The sequence below is a fragment of the Wyeomyia smithii genome, chromosome 1 (assembly GCF_029784165.1).
Source record: "Wyeomyia smithii strain HCP4-BCI-WySm-NY-G18 chromosome 1, ASM2978416v1, whole genome shotgun sequence".
In the NCBI taxonomy this organism is placed as follows: Eukaryota; Metazoa; Arthropoda; class Insecta; order Diptera; family Culicidae; genus Wyeomyia; species Wyeomyia smithii.
Window position 1 is genome coordinate 37,609,849 of NC_073694.1, and position 18,435 is coordinate 37,628,283.

Here is an 18,435-nt window from a genome sequence, read left to right on the forward strand (position 1 = left end):
TCGAATCCCTCTATAACGACAATTTATATAGCGACAAATCTCTCTATAGCGACATTTTCAATGATTCCTTCTACTCTATATTCATAAAAATTATTCGTTTTATTTCGATATTTCTCTATAACGACGGTCCCTTGCGATGTCGCTATAAAGCGATTCAACTGTACCTCAAAAACTTCTATACTCGGAAGAAAACGACGTAATTATTCAATTTCTATCTGGAAAAAATTGTAAGAAATTAATTCGAGTGAACTAACAAAATTATCACAATAAAACGTGAAATTCAGACGAATTTTATAAAAACTATATTCTGTAAAGTTTCATAGAATTTAGAGATCTACAACTTTGTCGAAAACCGCAGGGCTCTAGCGTGTAAGGGAAAGAAGTTGGCATCGCAACGCCACCTTCGCGGCTAAATTCCGAACTAATTCAAACATCCAAAATGAAGCCCTAACTATGCCAAGAAACTTTGTAGAAGACCGGAAACCGATAGATCAAACCCTGAGAGCGCTACTAATTTCGTTCCGCTAGATTCCATTCCTGGTCCAGTGTACATTGTACGTAGCTACAGGAAACTAAGTGAAACTGTGAACATCTCAGAGCAGGACTGGGTACAAAAAACAATTTCGCGCTGAAAAATAGCTGTTGAAGAATGTTAAAAATTGAGTTCAAAGCTTTGGGTATAATTACTTATTGCTTAGATGCGATAATCCAACAAAAAATTTAAAACTGCAAAACACGGTCAAATAACAAGCTTAGCAACTTAACGATCAATGACTTTAGTTACAAAGTGATTTTTCTCAGATTGTAGTAGATGTTACTTACGACCTTTTGACAAGTTTCTCGCGATTTTTCGAAGATAGAAGAATAATACGAAGCCAGTTGACACGTAGATAAAGTATAGGATAGTTGCGGGTAAACATGCACGTTATTGATATTAACATTTCTCATTATTATTTGGTAAATCCCTATCAAAATTTCATCAATCTTCCTCCTTCCAAGTCGATCAATTGATTGATACCTTTACTAGTGAACAGCAAACTACATTTGCAGGATAATAGAGAGACAAATGATTTGATAGAATATTAATTTTAACCTAATTAGCGACTTGCTACGTGCCACTTTGAAGTTTTCTTCAAGTTCACGGCTCATCAAACATCATATGCATAATACCTACGATCACGCGAAGTATATTGACCGAGACAGCACGATCAACTGTGTGTACACAAAACAGACCGGCGGCGTGACGTGGGACTGCTGCGCGAAGCAAGTGCATGGAAGTGACTCGACAGAAGGTCTGTCAAGATCAGCTCATAATGTGGCAGATCTTTACCGCTAGCAGAGAGTGAGCCGCCAATCGACACGTAAAGCACACCTGTTCTAATAGGCTAGTAAGCTGTTAAGAAACCAGTTTCGGAAGCCTTCATCTGAACGCTTCCGATCGGATAAGTTCTTGTTTAAAATTTGAAATAATTACATTATGCAGCTCGTAAAGCTAAAAACTGGTTGAACACTTCCGTTCCATTTTTTCCTAAACCCTTCTGAAGACGACATTGACTTTGTTGCGATTACGTTCCACGCAACCGCTTTCCCTTTTCTTCTTCATCGACCGATTAGTAGAAGTAGCGTGGTTATCTACCTGGGTTACGACTAATTCCACAGTTCGAAAGCAACCCCACCCCAGCAACAGACACCGATTGGAAGCTAATGTTTTAATTCATTGATTCGTAATTAGCGCCCCAAGCTTGTGGCATGTCAGCTTTGCTCCTTGGCCCGTGCTGACCGAAACTTCTTCGCTGCACAGAGCCGTGCGCTGGGTTTTTAATTCGAGGAGAAGATTTTTGGTTTATCCAAAAAAAATTTCAGATCTTTGGAATAGTTCTTGTGGCAATCGATTGGAAAATAAACTACGCTTCTACTAAAATACGGTAATATAGTTGAACCCCAAAAATCACCCCCATACGCACGGCTATGTCACCGTGTAACCTCTTCACAGGAACATCAACAAAACCACAGCTCCAACCTACCTGTGGTAGCTTAAGCGCCAAAAAAAACCTCATTGATTGACGCGATTGATAGAAAAAAAATCAACGAAAAAAAAAACTACCCGTTCTATACGGAACCTGCTTCAGCATTAGAGGTGAGCACAAACTGCTGATCACCGTCGTTTGTTCAGTGTTACTTTTTCCTTCGCGCGGTACGCTTGCAGTTCAGCAGCATGCTCACCATCGCAGCTTGAACGAGTTTTCGTACTAATTTTGTGCTGTTGTGATACAAAACAAAAACATGACTGCCATCAGCAAATACTGGAACGAACTGACGACGGGAGTGGACTGTGCAGCGCTAACGCATCCGGGAAAGTCTTGCAACGAACATATCCGTTTTCAGTTGGGGGCTACACTGTGGGGTAACGTGCAGTTTGTGATTCCGATATGGATGCTACGGTTCTTCCTGCTGGCGTACACGCGTCGGGCAGTGTCGTGGGAAATTGCGCGCCAGACGCTATTTGAATTCAGCGCCATGATCGCGAACGGATGGATCGTGTCCAATAGTTGGAGTGCTGGCTTTTGTGCGATATATCATACCTTTGGAAGGATCATCAACAATTATTCGATCTCACTGCCCGGTCTGCCCGGAACGCTGGCAATGTTCTGGATGCCGGCGTACGTGCAGATGAGCCATTCGCGGGCGATTTTCAATGTGGTATGTTTTACGGTTTTGGTGCGTGATGTATCGCAGTTGAACTGATCATTTTTGCTGAAAAGAAGAAATTCATAGTAAAAAGCTGTGTTTCAATAGTTTCTAGAGTGTTGGATCAAATCTAGAGAGCACCCGGTGATGGAATACGCGAGAGAATCGAGACTGGTCGGGACAGTGGCGTTCATGCTCATCAGCGCTCTCATCGGACACTATTCACTGAGAACAAAAGCGGTGGAGTTTTGGTAAGTGCAATGAATATATACTTTAAATGTATTCTATCTTCACATGAGAGCACTCAAGTGTGTAAAATTATGTGTAAAAATTAAGATAATGAGTCGTGCAAGTTATAGTTGAAGTTTTCACCAAACAGTATAAATTTACACTTTTATTATTTATGTTATGTGTTATAACAAAAGCGTAAAATATTAATAACAAAAAACTAAATTCATTCCGCGTCGAACACTCGACAGAAACGGACGTGCAAAGTGGTCGTTCTATAACAATCCGGTCCGTGTGTACGAATAGCCAAACAAAAGAGTGTATTATTCGCGCTAAAGGCCAACTAGATTGTGAGTTGTGTCGCTACGTTCTGTACCCGGCTCGCAACTTCGGCTGTATTGGTGCAAAATACCAGCTGCAGTTTTGATCTGTGCACAGTGAATAGATCTTTCGAGTTCAAGGCCATCAGTTGATAGGTACGTGTTCTTGTCGGCGCTAGTGTGCTACATTTAGCGCGATGGATATAGATCCTTCGCCTCCCGTGCCACCATTCCCGAACCCCCCTGACCCTGACCCTTCTGTTACCCCCTCCCCTGTTCATTCTTCAGTCTCCCCTCGCCCCAGGCTTTACCCGGACGGATCTCAACAGGGCAGCTATACTGTTTATTTTCGTCCAAAGGCAGGAGTGAATTCAAAGCGATTAAACATACTGCAAATTTCTAAAGACCTGACGAAGGGGTACAAGGCCGTGACCGAAATTTCCAAGGTCCGACCTAACAAGCTCCGTGTCGTGGTCAGTGATCTGGCACAGGCCAATGCTATCGCTTGCTCTGAGCTCTTCACACGCGAGTATCGCGTTTACATATCCGCACGAGACGTGGAGATCGACGGTGTCATAACCGATTCGAGTCTGTCTGTCGAGTGTATCCTAAAAAGCGCAACCGGTTGCTTCAAAAATACTGAAACACAGGCGCAGATTTTGGATTGTAAGCAATTACGGTCCATGTCTCTCGTCGGCGGTAAAAAAGTTTACACTCCGTCAGACTCGTTTCGCGTTTTTTTTTTTTTTTTTTTTTTAAAGGTGGCGGGGAAATCTGCAAACAGACACCTGAGAAGAGAACTCAGGGTGTGGGGATGAGACTAGGGGAGAGATGCTGGGGTAGTTACACTCGCCCAGACACCTACTGATCCCTGTCCCGACCCACTAAAACCCCTCCAGTCTCCAGCCCTGGTCTTCCCGGAACGACGGTTAAGTATTACGTCGGGGAGTGGCTTTTGTGCATGATGCACCCTCTTTACTCTTATAACCTCCTAGCTAACTACCTGGAGACTGGTAATTAGCTACCACTGGCGTGTTGGTGGTTGACCCGCCACACACGTTGCAGCTCCAGAAAAATCTGAGAGGCGGCCGCACAGACCGCGTTCCAGATGTCCGGGTCGTCGCACATCCTCCGGACTAGATTGTCCGGAGTAGTGCCAGGCCCACTCACAGCCATCATGTTGTTCCTCGCTCTTGCGAAACGGGGGCATACGAAGAAGACATGCTCAGCAGTCTCCTCCTCCTCCACGCACTCGGGACACATGGGGGACACCGCGTGTCCGAACCTGTGCAGATATTGCCTGAAACAACCATGGCCTGACAGGATTTGTGTCAGGTGGAAGTTCACTTCACCATGTCGTCTCCCGACCCAGCCGGATATCTCCGGTATGAGTCGGTGCGTCCATCTGCCCTTTGTGGAGTTGGACCATTCCCGCTGCCAGCGGAGCATCGAGAATGACCTTCTGGTACCTCGTATGCCCCTTGTGTCACGTTGGTCGAAACACTCTCTGTCCTCCTTGATGGCGATGCTGATAGGCATCATGCCGGACAAGACACAGTTTGCATCGTATGACACCGTACGATACGCACTCGCAACTCTCAGGCACATGAGCCTGTAGGTACTTTCCAGTTTACCACGGTAACTGTTAGTACCTAGCTTGCTGCCATAGACCGCTGAGCTATTGGACATCATACGAGATAGTGCTGCAATAGCCGATGAGGCCCTCTTACAGGCATAGTCGACGTGACTCCCGAACGTGAGCTTGTCGTCCACCATAACCCCCAAGAGCTTCAGGGATCGCTTCGAGGTGATGGTGCAGTCTCCGACTCTGACCACCGCCTGTTGCTCCGATTTACGGTTGTTCACAACCGTGACCTCCGTCTTATGATGCGTGAGCTCCAGTTTCCTGGAGCGCATCCAGTCCTCGACTTTGCGTATACAGTGCGCGGCCGTCAACTCGACCTCCTCGATAGACTCGCCGTAAACCTCCAGCGTTATGTCGTCTGCAAAGCCGACGATCACAACCCCTACAGGGAACTTGAGTTTCAACACTCCGTCATACATGACATTCCACAACACCGGGCCCAGGATAGAACCTTGCGGAACTCCTGCGGTAATTGGGACGCACTTCTGACCCTCCTCCGTATCGTAAACAAGTACTCGATTCTGGAAATAATTTTCCAGAATCTTGTACAGCGACACCGGTACATGGATGCTCCTGAGCGCGAGCGCTATGGAGTCCCAACTGACACTATTGAACGCATTCTTCACGTCGAGCGTGACGATTGCGCAGTAGCGTATTCCCCTTCTCTTGCGCTGGATTGCTACCTCCGCCGTCTTGATGACGGAAGAGATTGCGTCCAGCGTGGACCTGCCCTTCCGGAAGCCGAACTGGTTACTTGCCAGACCGTGTACACCCTCCGTGTACCTCACCAGTCTGTTGAGGATGATCCTCTCAAGCACCTTGCCTGCGGTGTCCAGCAGGCAGATAGGCCTATATGCCGATGGGTCCCCTGGCGGTTTCCCAGCCTTCGGCAATAAGACCAGTCTCTGCCGCTTCCACCTGTCCGGAAAGAGACAGTCATCCAGGCACCTCTGCATGACTGCCCTGAACAGCCCGGGGGCCGTTTTTATCGCCAGCCTGATCGCCAGGTTAGGGATACCATCCGGTCCCGGTGCCTTGCTCACCTTTAGGGATTTGGCGATCACGATGAGTTCCTCATTCGTAACCCTTGCCTCCTCCCCTGCCTCGACACGGCTGTCGTCGCTCACGGATTGGATGCTCGGCAGGTTGGCCGACCATCTCTGGTCTATGTCTGAGATACTGGAACGTCGGACGTGAGACTCGACTGCCGGAGGCCAAGGACTTGGCTCGTGGCGTGGAAAGAGTCCCTCGATGATACGCTCCAGCATCGCTGGTGATCGCTCTGCAGGCGCCAGCGCGCCATTAGTCTTGGCCATTACGATCCTGTAGGCGTCACCCCACGGATTTGTATTGGCACTCGCACATAGCCTATCGAAGCAGGCCCTCTTGCTGGCCTTTATCGCACTCTTTAGCATCGATCTTGCCGAACTGAATGTTGCGCGGCGCTCTGTCTTCTCTTCTTCGTTTCGCGCACGCTGCATCCTCCGTCTTGCACGGAGGCACGCACTGCGAAGGTCGGCTATCGCGTCCGTCCACCAGTAAACCGGTGGCTTTCCATTTCTAGGTTGGCGAGTCCTAGGCATGGTGGCGTCGCACGCCCGCGATAGTATAGCAACTAGTTGGTCAGCAGTCGGGCGGAGCCAACTGCCCCCCTCGCGATCTCTTCTCATTGCCTCTTCGAATACCTCGGCATCAAAGTGCGATGTCTTCCACCCGCGAACGGTCGGAGTGTTGGCTCTACCCGTCGCTTGCCGCCTCTCGTTGTTGTCTACATTATAACAGACCGCCTGGTGGTCGCTATTAGTGTAGCCATCGTCTACCCTTCAGTTCTTGATCAGTCCTGGGCTGGAGAACGTCACGTCGATGATCGACTCCGCACCATTTCTGCTAAATGTACTTTTGTTCCCAACGTTGGCCAGATCTAGGTTGAGCTTTGCAAAAGCCCCCAACAGGATCTGGCCCCTCTGGTTCGTGAAGCGACTTCCCCACTCAACAGCCCAAGCGTTGAAGTCGCCCGCCACCACCAACGGCGTTAGGCCCGTTAGCTCCATGGATAGGAGGTCGACCATCTGGGTGAACCTTTCGGTAGACCAACGTGGCGGAGCATAGCAACTGCAGTAGAACACTCCGTTTACCTTAGCAACTACGTACCCTTCTTCTGAGGTTGAGACAACCTCCTGAACCGGGAGCTTGCTCGTCGTACATATGGCCGCCAAACTGGACTTATCCGCAACCCAGTTACCGTTTCCGGAAGGGATACGGTAGGGATACGGTAGGGATCCGATATGACGGCGATGTCCGACAACGACTCAGTGGCTGCTTGGTGTAGCAGCTGCTGAGCCGCGAAGCAATGGTTCAGGTTCTGTTGCGTCACCCTTACGCCCGTGGTTTCGCAGCCGGCTTACCGGCTGGGCACCTGGGGCCTCCCATAAAGTGTTTGGCGTCCCGTTTCCCGGAACATACCATGCACTTGGGAGACTCCACACAGTCCTTTGCTTTATGGCCTGCACCTCCACATCGCCTGCACAGCTGGCTCCTATCGGGCCCCTTGCAGGTCCAGGACTTATGTCCGCCTTCAAAGCACCGGAAGCAAATGTCTGGTTGCTGTAGTATGCCCAGAGGACATACAGACCAGCCAACCTTCAACTTGCCCTCTTTCAGGGCCAGGTTAGCGTCCGCCGACGGTAGTCGGAAGGTAGCTATCTGGGTCCCCGCCGGACCTTTGCGGAGGCGGATTGACTCCTTAGCCACCTCCACCCCGCACTTCGCTTTTAGGGCTTGTGCAATGTCGCACCCTTCAGTGATTTCGTCCAGGTTTTTAAGCTGGAGAGTGACTTCTGAGGTGAGTGCCCGCACTTACACCTCCTTCCCTAGGACCTTTTCAGCTACCGTTTTGTAGGTAGCCCCCTTGTTCTTGGCGTCCTTCCGGAGCTCAAGTATCATCTCGCCAGTGCGAGATCGGCGGATACTCCGCACATCCGCCCCCAGATCCTTGAGCTGGGTTTCCCCCCTCATCTTCTTCAAGACTTCTGAGTACTTCGACCCATCCGTCTTGAGTATGAGGGCATCACCCCTACTCCGCGCCTTTTTGACCTTTTTTGGTCCTCTGGCCGCTCCGCCATCATGTCGCGTCGCACCTTCCCGACGCTTCCTACCCTCTACGGTAGTCCAAGGGTTGCCCGTAGCCTCCACCTGTGCCTTTTCCGCGGTGGACCTTGAACCGGTTGGCGTGTGTTCCCGTGGGAGTAGCACGACCAATCGTTTCTTGGTGTTCCCGGGGGCCGTTTCCCCCGGGGACTGCCTCGTTCGCTTAGCGACCTGCCCCGTGGAGCAGACCGACGCGAACGAGGGAGCGTCTGTCTGCACCTCTTCAGATGCAGTCGCCCTCCCGGTCCTGGCCGCTTTCTCGGCCGCCTTCACCCGAGCTACGAGTTCTTCGTGCTCCTTTCTGGCTTCATCAATGGTGCTCCGAAGCAGGAGGAGGCTCTGCTTCAGGTCGCCAGCGATGTTTCGCCTGTTCGCCAAGAACTCGATTATGGCATCGAGTTGTTCAGACAGCGCCGCCACTCTTGGCCGCGTGTCCATACACCTTTCGACGGCCTTGACTAGCAAGGGACCGTCTACCGAGATGTCTGGTGTGGACACCGACGGATTCGCCGTTTTTCCACCTCCAGACTTCGCCGCATCCGTCTCCGCCTTCTTCTGCGGAGACCGCTGGATGCCACCTCGTGCGAAGGGATTTGGTAAACCCTCCGCACCCGTCTCTTTTGTTTTTGAGTTCAACATTTTTGTTTATTGGGTCCCCCTACCAGCCGCTATCCTTATCCATAATGGAGTAGTCGCCTAAATGGTCCCAAGGTAGTCTATGCCGGAGCAGTGAGGCCATGGCTAGGGGCGGCTGCCATAGCGCCTTATGAGCAACTATGACACCCCCGACCGGCGCAAGTCAGGAAAAGACATCTGATCCCACTCCTGCCGGGTTCCCACCCGGCAATGGACTCGGAACGTACTGGAAGGCCTGCCAGGTTTTACGGGGCGGAGACCCCTGCACCGGTTGTAATCTCGCCGTTTCAAGCCGTTATCACACGACATTACTAAGGGAGCTCGGCGCAGGTGCCAGCCCAAAATCATGGTACGAAAACGAGATCCGACTCTTATCCTATAGTGATGCGACCAGTTGCCGTAATTGGGAACATTACTGGCATCAGTCCCAATGGGCGGTATAGTGCATTTGGGTGGTGGGAGCGGCACTACTCGCTCCGTCGGAGCTGCTTCCGGCCAGTGTGGCTTTTGCGAGAATTCAGCGGCCCAGTGCCTGAATCTCGCCACGACCTAGGCTAGCTCCCGCTGATGGTCCGGGACTGCTTGCTAGCAGTGAGCACTTCCGTGGCCTTCGGTAATCGCCAATTACCGACCCGTGGTGGCATTCAGCTCTGCCATTGTTTCGCGTTACGTTTGCCGGATCTGCACTCCCTAGCCACGTCTCGATCGACCGGGTTCGTCTGCCTGTGCGATTGTATGTACCCCGTGTTATGAATTGCACCAATTGCAAGCAGTTAGGCCACACAGCCGCCTACTGCTGCACTAAGGCACGATGTAGCAAGTGTGGGGAGACTCATGCGGAAGATTCTTGCAGTGTTAATGCTGAAAAATGTATTCACTGTGGGGAAAACCAGCATGAGCTCTCCACATGCCCGGTGTACATGCAGCGCATAGATAAAATCAAGCGGTCGCTTAAGGAGCGTTCAAAGCGTTCTTATGCTGAGAAGACCGTGACCACTTCTACCATAACATCGAACCCCTTTGATCTGTTGTCCTCTGATGAAACCGGTTCTGACGATTCACCAGCGGGAACATCTTACGCCAATCCTGGGGAGTCTAGGAAGAGGAAAAATGTTTCTTCTCCTAAACTTCCCCGTAAAGGTCCTAAAATTTCCCAAAGTGTAATGAAAAGTACGAACAAACCAAACAGTGCTGCGGAAAAACCGAAGCAAACTCCTCCTGGGCTTGCAAATTTAAAGTCCCAGAAGGAGTTCCCAGCACTGCCAGGAACATCTAAAACCCCAGTTGTTCCTTTTGCACATCCAGTTGATGAAACAAACTCTGGATTAGTGAAATTTTCTGACATTGTGGACTGGATTTTTGAAAATTTCAATGTACCCGATCCAATTAAAATTTTTCTTACAGCATTCCTCCCAACAGTTAGATCATTTTTGAAGCCTGCCCAATGGCCCCTCCTTGCAGCGATTGTATCCTTCGATGCCTAATTCAACTGCGTATATGAAGGATTCTATCTCTGTCTTACAGTGGAATTGTAGAAGTATTTTACCAAAAATTGATTCGTTTAAAGTTTTGATAAATAAAAACAAATGCGATGCATTTTCCCTTTGTAAAACTTAGCTTACTTCCAAAATTGATCTCAACTTCCATGATTTTTATATTATTCGCCTTGATCGAGACACCCCATATGGAGGAGTACTTCTAGGGATTAAAAAGTGCTATTCTTTCTATCGTATTAACCTCCCCTCGATTCCAGGCATCGAAGTTGTCGCATGTCAAATGACAATATAAGGTAAAGGGCTTTGTATTGCCTCAATATATATTCCTCCCAGAGCACAGGTTGGGCAACGGCTGCTCTTTGATTTAATAGAACTTCTTCCCTCGCCACGTTTGATTTTGGGAGACTTCAACTCTCATGGTGTGGCTTGGGTGCTCCTTACATTGCTACCTTAAATTGCTCCTTACAATGGTAACCGCTCCTCTTTAATCTATAACCTTTGCGATGACTTCGACATGACTATTTTAAACAATGGTGAAATGACACGTATCCCGAAACCTCCAGCGCGCCCAAGCGCTTTGGATCTATCCTTATGTTCGACGTCGCTACGGTTGGATTGCACATGGAAGGTAATCCTCGATCCTCACGGTAGCGACCATTTGCCTATTCTTATTTCAATTAATAACGGGTCAACTCGCATGCGACCAATTGACATTCCGTATGACCTCACACGGAATGTCGATTGGAAGTTATACGAGGAAATGATTTCAAAAGCGGTCGAGTCGATTCAACATCATCCACCACTTGAAGAATACAACCTCCTCGCGGGCTTGATTCTCGACGCCGCGTTGCAAGCCCAAACGAAGAAATATCCCGGCGTAACGATCAAAGAACGGCCTCCCACTCCGTGGTGGGACCAAGAGTGCTCCGATGTCTACACGCAAAGATCCGACGCGTTTTTGGCCTTCCAGAAGGGAGGTATACCTGGCGACTATTTACGGTATTCGGAACTTGATAGCAAGCTTAAAAGTTTGGCTAAAGCAAAGAAACGCGGATATTGGCGTCGGTTCGTGAACGAGACGTCGAGGGAGACATCGATGAGCACTCTTTGGAACACAGCCCGAAGAATGCGGAATCGCGTAACGGTCAACGAAAGCGAGGAGTCTTCAAGTCGGTGGATATTTGATTTTGCCAGGAAAGTATGTCCGGACTCTGTTCCTGCGCAAAACTTTGTTCGCGATACGTCTCCGGGTAACGACGCGATAGAATCACCTTTTACGATGGCAGAATTTTCAGTTGCCCTCCTGTCCTGTAACAATAACGCACCTGGGTTAGATAGAATCAAATTCAACTTGTTGAAGAATCTACCCGGCAATGCCAAGAGGCGTTTGTTGAACTTGTTCAATAAGTTCCTGGTGCAAAACATGTAACTGGTCGGCCGAATCGCTCCCCGATGATAAGCGGGTGGCTTAAATGCGCCACTCTCCTAAGAGAGACCACCCGCCGAGATGTGATTGCCCAGCCTGAGACCTTCCAAGGGGAGGTTCTTTTTATCCCGATTCGGGAAGGGAAGCTGTCCGCTGACCTTACAATGACTCGCTATACTCCGCAACCGAAGCGCGTCGGATGACTTGCCTACGCTGCAAACCTAGTGCCCTTAAACGCGGTACTTGATACCGCAGAAACAAACCAGTAGAGGGTTAATTCTCATCACTGGCCCAATCCAGTCTCGCAGACTCCATCTGATCCGTGCTGATTCGGGAACTTTTCTGGACTGATTTCGGAGTCAGCCACCCCAGCAAAAGAACAAAAAAAGAAGAACGGAAAACTAATCGTACTCCCGAACCAGCGGAAACCCCTAACTCATCTACCAGGACAGTGAATTCCCTCTACATAGAAACAGCCGATTCCTGCTGTCCAACTACATGTAGTTCATTTCAAACTGCGAGGTTGATATTTTTCGTTTCACTAACGTCTTGACATTTATTGTATAGTGGTTTTACAATTAGTTTGGTACTATTCTCACTAGGCCTAGTTTTATCTGAATCATCTTTCCCCTATCCTTTTCCCATTCAAATTCTAACTCTTCTAAGTGTGCTATTAAAGGAGTACGGGTGCGGTGGCGGTAATATTCACCGGCGGTTGCGTAGGGTCGCGGCCCTAGCTTAGTCGCATGCGCATGGACAATATATATATAAATTTGCGTACTCACTCATAGCCGGTCTTACATGAGGGTTTACCATGTCGTAGCCGCCATGTCTGCTTACTGCTGCTCTGCGGCTTCACTTGTTGCTCCGCTTTACGCGGGTGCTCCTTTACCGAACTCCTTTCGGTACGCTACCAGCGCCACGCTGGGTCAAAAACGGGGGTTGTCACTCTGTCGTCTCGCCTATTGTCTCCTCGGTTGTCTGCTCTGCTGTCTGGCAGCGCACAGCGTGCGCTTCGATCACTAGACGGGTGAGATCATCAAGGGTAGTGGTGCCGATTATTGGTCCTTCGGCCTGTTCCGTACAGGCATAAACGTTTGACGATGCTCGTGTTGCATAGGAATGCTGCTGGTGCTGACGGAAGTGTAGTGGATGATGACTAGCAGCGATACTGTTGGGGGAAAAAACGTGGCTCGCACGTGCCGTTTTATAATCTACCACCCTCGGCAAGAATCTGGCTCTTACCTCCTTGCTCCCTTTGCACACTTTCTCCTATTTCGCACATGCACTGATTTGCCTAGCTATTTACCGGGAAAAGGCTATCTAAGGAAAAGAACACTGTCTTTAATACATTCATTAGGGGATACCACTGGTTTAAAAACCACCTGTCTTAGTACACGCGCGGAACTATAAACTGCAGGTTGATCCTGCCTCTTGCACTTGTCAGCTAAGAATGAAAGATCAGGCATTGGGATCCCTCAGATCAACCGTCTACGGTAACTTCGTTACCGGAACCTGTCTCGCGAGGATCATTGCCCACGCTAAAAGCCCGAAGGTTGCAGTTTCGGCAAAGTCATCTTCTTCTAGCGTGCATCTTCCACCCAGCATCCAGTATCCCATCCCTGAGGATAGAGAGAAAAAGGAAACTCTCCCAGTGACGCAATAGGTCAATAGACTTATTCGGCTGGGTCAATCTACTCTTCGACCGCCAGCGATGCATGCAAAGCAACGTAAGCGAACGTAAGGGAACTCATTGCTCTGGTCAAATGTTATGCCAATTACTACTTTTTGAGCCTGTTGCGGTAATCTCAACAGCAGATTATTTTTAAAAAAATATTGAAGCGTATAAATTATAAAATTAACACTAGCATGCATTTTGAGTAATGCAAACTAAATTAAATAAGAAAACATCTGTGATCAACTTTACCATTAGTAAGATTAATATTTGAAAATAAATAGTTCCAAGGTGCTCGTTACAAACATTGTACCGCAGGATTGGAGGCAAGTGGAGGTGATCGCCATCCAAAAACCAGGGAAACCAGCTTCTGATCACAACTCTTATAGGCCGATTGCAATGCTATCCTGTATCCGGAAATTGATGAAAAAAAATGATACTCCGTCGTTTAGACCATTGGGTCGAATCAAATGGCCTACTATCGGATACTTAATTTGGCTTCCGCCGTGCCAAAGGGACGAATGATTGTCTTGCGCTGCTTTCAACAGATATTCAGCTGGCGTATGCTCGCAAAGAACAAATGGCGTCTGCGTTCTTGGACATTAAGGGGGCTTTTGATTCCGTTTCTATTGACATTCTTTCGGGTAAACTTCACCGACAAGGATTTTCTCCAATTTTGAACAATTTTTTGCACAATTTGTTGTCCGAAAAGCACATGCATTTTACGCACGGCGATTTGGAAACTTTTCGCATTAGCTACATGGGTCTTCCCCAGGGCTCATGTTTAAGCCCCCTTCTTTATAACTTTTATGTAAATGACATCGACGAATGTCTGGCAAATTCATGCACGATAAGACAACTTGCAGACGACAGTGTAATCTCTGTTACAGGAGCCAAAGCTGCCGATTTGCAAGGACCATTGCAAGATACCTTGGACAATTTGTCTGCTTGGGCTTTACAGCTAGGTATCGAATTCTCTCCGGAGAAGACTGAGATAGTAGTTTTTTCTAGGAAGCATGAACCTGCTCAGCTTCAAACACAATTAATGGGTAAAACGATTTCTCAGGTTTTGGTACACAAATATCTTGGTGTCTGGTTCGACTCTAAAGGCACCTGAGGTTGTCACGTGAGGTATCTGATGAAAAAATGTCAACAAAGAGTGAATTTTCTTCGTACAATAACCGGACAATGGTGGGGAGCCCACCCAGGAGACCTTATAAGGCTTTACCAAACAACGATACTGTCTGTTATTGAGTACGGGTGTTTCTGCTTCCGCTCCGCAGCAAACACACATTTGATCAAACTGGAGCGAATACAATATCGTTGTTTGCGTATCGCCTTAGGTTGCATGCAGTCGACCCATACGATGAGTTTGGAGATCTTAGCTGGAGTACTACCATTGAAAAACCGCTTCTGGAGCCTGTCTTCTCGTATTCTAATCAAATGTGAGGTCTTGAACCGTCCCGTGATTGAAAATTTTGAAAGGTTAATCGAACTTAATTTTCAAACCCGTTTTATGACATTGTATTTCAATCACATGTCCCAAAATATTAACCCTTCTTCGAATATTACAAATCGTGTCGACTTATCAAATACTTCTGATTCTACTGCGTTTTCGATACATCCATGATAGAAGAAACTCGTGGAATCCCGGATCATTTACGCGTGCAGCAGATCCCCAAAATTTTTTCCAATAAATATCGAAACATCAACTGCGACAATATGTACTACACTGACGGATCACTTCTTGATGAGTCCACTGGCTTCGGTATCTTCAATAACAATTTAACCGTCTCCCATAAGCTCGATAATCCTGCTTCTGTTTACGTCGCAGAATTAGCTGCAATTCAGTACACCCTAGGGATTATCGAAAAAATGCCCAAGGACCATTATTTCATCTTTACGGACAGTCTCAGTTCCATTGAGGCTCTCCGATCGATGAAAGATGTTAAGCACTCTCCGTATTTCCTGAGGAAAATACGGGAACAGCTGAGTGCTTTATCCGAAAAATCTACTCAGATTACCTTAGCGTGGGTCCCTTCTCACTGCTCGATACCGGGTAATGAGAAAGCGGACTCTTTGGCTAAGGTGGGCGCAACAATGAATTTTTCGCATTTGTACGTCAGAATACGATCATCAGTTGGCAAAATCCTTGGACCAAGGGGGAACTGGGAAGGTGGTTACATTCCATAATCCCCAAGGTATCGACGAACCCGTGGTTCAAGGGGTTGGATGTAGGTCGGGATTTCATTTGCGTGATGTCCCGGCTTATGTCCAATCACTATAGATTTGACGCGCATCTCCGTCGTGTTGGGCTCGGGGAGAGTGATATCTGTGCCTGTGGTGAAGGTTATCACGACATAGAGCATGTGGTTTGGTCATGCCCTGTACACCGTGACGCCAGGTCTAGATTAATAGCTTCCCTGCAGGCCGAAGGTAGGCAGCCGGCTGTTCCTGTTCGTGATGTCTTGGCGAGCCGTGACCTATCCTACATGTCCCTTATATACGTTTTCCTGAAATCCATCCACGCCCCAGTTTAGTCCTATCCCCTTCCGCCTATGTCCAACCAAACGACAAGAACACGTTAAGACCCCGGATCCTGAAACAGCAATCAGACCCGCACGATACTCTCAAGGCCCGATGGAAACAACCCAATATGCCAGTCCGTAATATCTTGGCCAATGAAAACCATCAAACAGCAAACCTGTGTTTTTAATGCAAAATATTCTAGCTTTAAGTTAGATTTAGTTTCAGCTCGTAGTCGGCAGCGAGGATAAAAAATTTGCTTTTAGTTTTTAAGATACTTTAGAAAGTAAGCTACCAGATATAATTGGCGCCGTTAAACATTGAATTGTATTTGTGCCGTGTCAAATAAACTATAGATGAAGAAAAAAAACACTAAATAAAGCTAACCCCCAATTGTAGTAATTATTGTCGAGGATTCGAAGTAATTATTTTAGTTAAGGCTTCTAAAGTTGTGATATTCAGATCCTTTAGAGACGAATTTTTCCTTGTTAAACTAACCGGATTTTCACGGGGGAAAAACCAGATAAATAATTCCAAGACGGGAAGATCGATTTTAAAAATTTTTATTAACCAAAACAAAACATACTTAAAAGCAATTATTCACTGCATTGATGAATCTGCCTTTTGCTGAACAATCGAGTACTCAGCTGAATGAAATTTTGCGCCATAGAGTGTGATTTTTGAAAATATGGTCGTAAAGTTTGTAAAATAGAAGAGCAACATTTTGCCTAACAATTATCATGTCTCTCATGGACTCAACTGGCATTCGCGACTTTTCGTTAGTCTTCATAGTGTTTACGACAGAGAAACTCCCTTCCTGGTAGTATCGCGCCTTTCCCGTTGGCGCGATACTACCAGGAAGGTACAGAAGGTACTCAGAAAGATTAGCAATAATATTTCCAATTTCTAATCATTCAGGAACTGTCTTGTGTAAAATCTATTAAAAATGCTGCGTTTTTCCTAAACTTAGTTCAAATAAATTTCTTCTTGAACGTCTTAGTAAAATGGAATTGAATAATGCGAATAGGTTATGTTTTCATTTAATTTTACTACGAAACTGTCAGTAGAATTAAATGGAAACTTAACCAATTCTCATTATTGTAACCTTGGTTGATTTTCACCGGAATTAATAAGGTTAACAATGTGGATATGTCAATTAACAGTCGGTAGCAAGCCGAGAGGCGGGTAGCAATACACTGATTGAAATTCATTAATGATTGTAATGCAAAGTTTTATTTTCATGAAGCATCCAGAACAATACAAAATGGTGAAAAGATGTGACGGTAAAAAAACAGTGCTGTCCCGATCAAAACGGTACGTCTGAACAGCCTTTCTCCTCACTTTAGAATCGGCTCGAAAGTATATATTTACCGTTTTGTCAGAGAAGGCACCAAGCGAATGAAATATTTGGTTACTTGGAAGTAATTATCCATTTATTCATTAAACATTTTGGTAACCTTGCTTCAAAATTGTAGAAAACACAAATCTCAAATTAATAAAGCTCACAAACCATAACCTGGTTGCTTAGTCTCTTCTTCTACTACAATTTAAGATTCTTGGAGAGCCACATATAAATTGAATCAAACATTCAAAATTTGTTGCTTCATATTAGGGTGGGACTAGAGATTATATACACCAAGAGAAGACAAGGCGCTTACCGAAGCAAAAACTGTCTTTCTAACATATTTTTTGCATTTCCTTTTTTAGAGAACTCAGTAATGCAAACTTAGTCTTGGTGTGACCGTTTCACCCGAAAATTGCCTGCTCGTTGCTTTTATAAAAGCGTGTCGCAAATCGAGTTCGGTTGATAAATATCGTGATTGTTCTAATAACTACGCAATGTATACCTTTAAAAAAATCAGGTCTTCCGAAGTCCGTTTGCTTTCTCGAGAATGTTCGGGATTGGACATAAACAAATGTTAGTTTACACCCGCGCCGCTCGTATATATTCGTGGTGTTTGATATTGAAAATACCTCGTTCACCTGCATAATGAGCTAACTTCGCGCCCAACATTGTTCGATTTCGTCATTTTCCACGGTGATACAACCTTTCCTTTTCGTGACAGTCATGGAAATGCAGAGGTAAACTCGGTCTTCGACAAAAACGGCTGTTGCACCTCCTTCAATACAACATCCTTCCTTACCGTAACGATCATAAGGACGTGACCGTTATCGATCCATACAAAGCGGTAGCTACTGAATTGTTGTACAGTAAAGTTGGCAAACTTATCACAAGCTGACCCGGTACGCTGGTAGTGTGAACAGAAAAAAAAATCGTTTGCAGCATTTAATTCGACCATTTTAATTTTGAACAGCTATAGCATTTTCAGGGACATATTAGCTCTGTATTGGTTTTGGCTAAACTGTTACGGTGTTAGGCCTCAAAAAAGCCTACCTTTTGAGAACATGCAGCGTAAGCTTTAAGCCATACTGAGCTCTAAAAAATGGAAAATGCAAAAAAATAGGTTTAGATTTACGATTCTTCATATAAATTTTAAATGCATTACACCAAGCAAAAACAAAGGCAATCGAATTCCGATATTGTTTGGTTTATTTTGGGCTCTGAATAGAACTAAACAAATAGTTCTGGCTTTATCACTTTCCCACTCTAGTAATTAGTCTATCTTGCTACTTTGAGTTCACACAGC

At 46.6% G+C, this 18,435-nt stretch overlaps 1 protein-coding gene across 2 annotated transcripts in view; it reads left to right on the forward strand.

Annotated features, from left to right (window-relative positions):
• LOC129718415 (uncharacterized) overlaps positions 1–18,435 on the forward strand; it is a 41,439-nt gene that overhangs the window by 14,703 nt on the left and 8,301 nt on the right. The window contains exons 1-3 of one of the 2 annotated variants that reach the window (XM_055669185.1): positions 1,361–1,925; positions 1,994–2,700; positions 2,797–2,939. In XM_055669185.1, the coding sequence (XP_055525160.1) occupies positions 2,284–2,700; positions 2,797–2,939 (560 nt within the window). In that variant the 5' untranslated portion in view covers positions 1,361–1,925; positions 1,994–2,283. Of the gene's footprint in view, positions 1–1,360; positions 1,926–1,993; positions 2,701–2,796; positions 2,940–18,435 lie in introns of those variants that run through there. The other variant, XM_055669184.1, reaches the window with a different exon arrangement.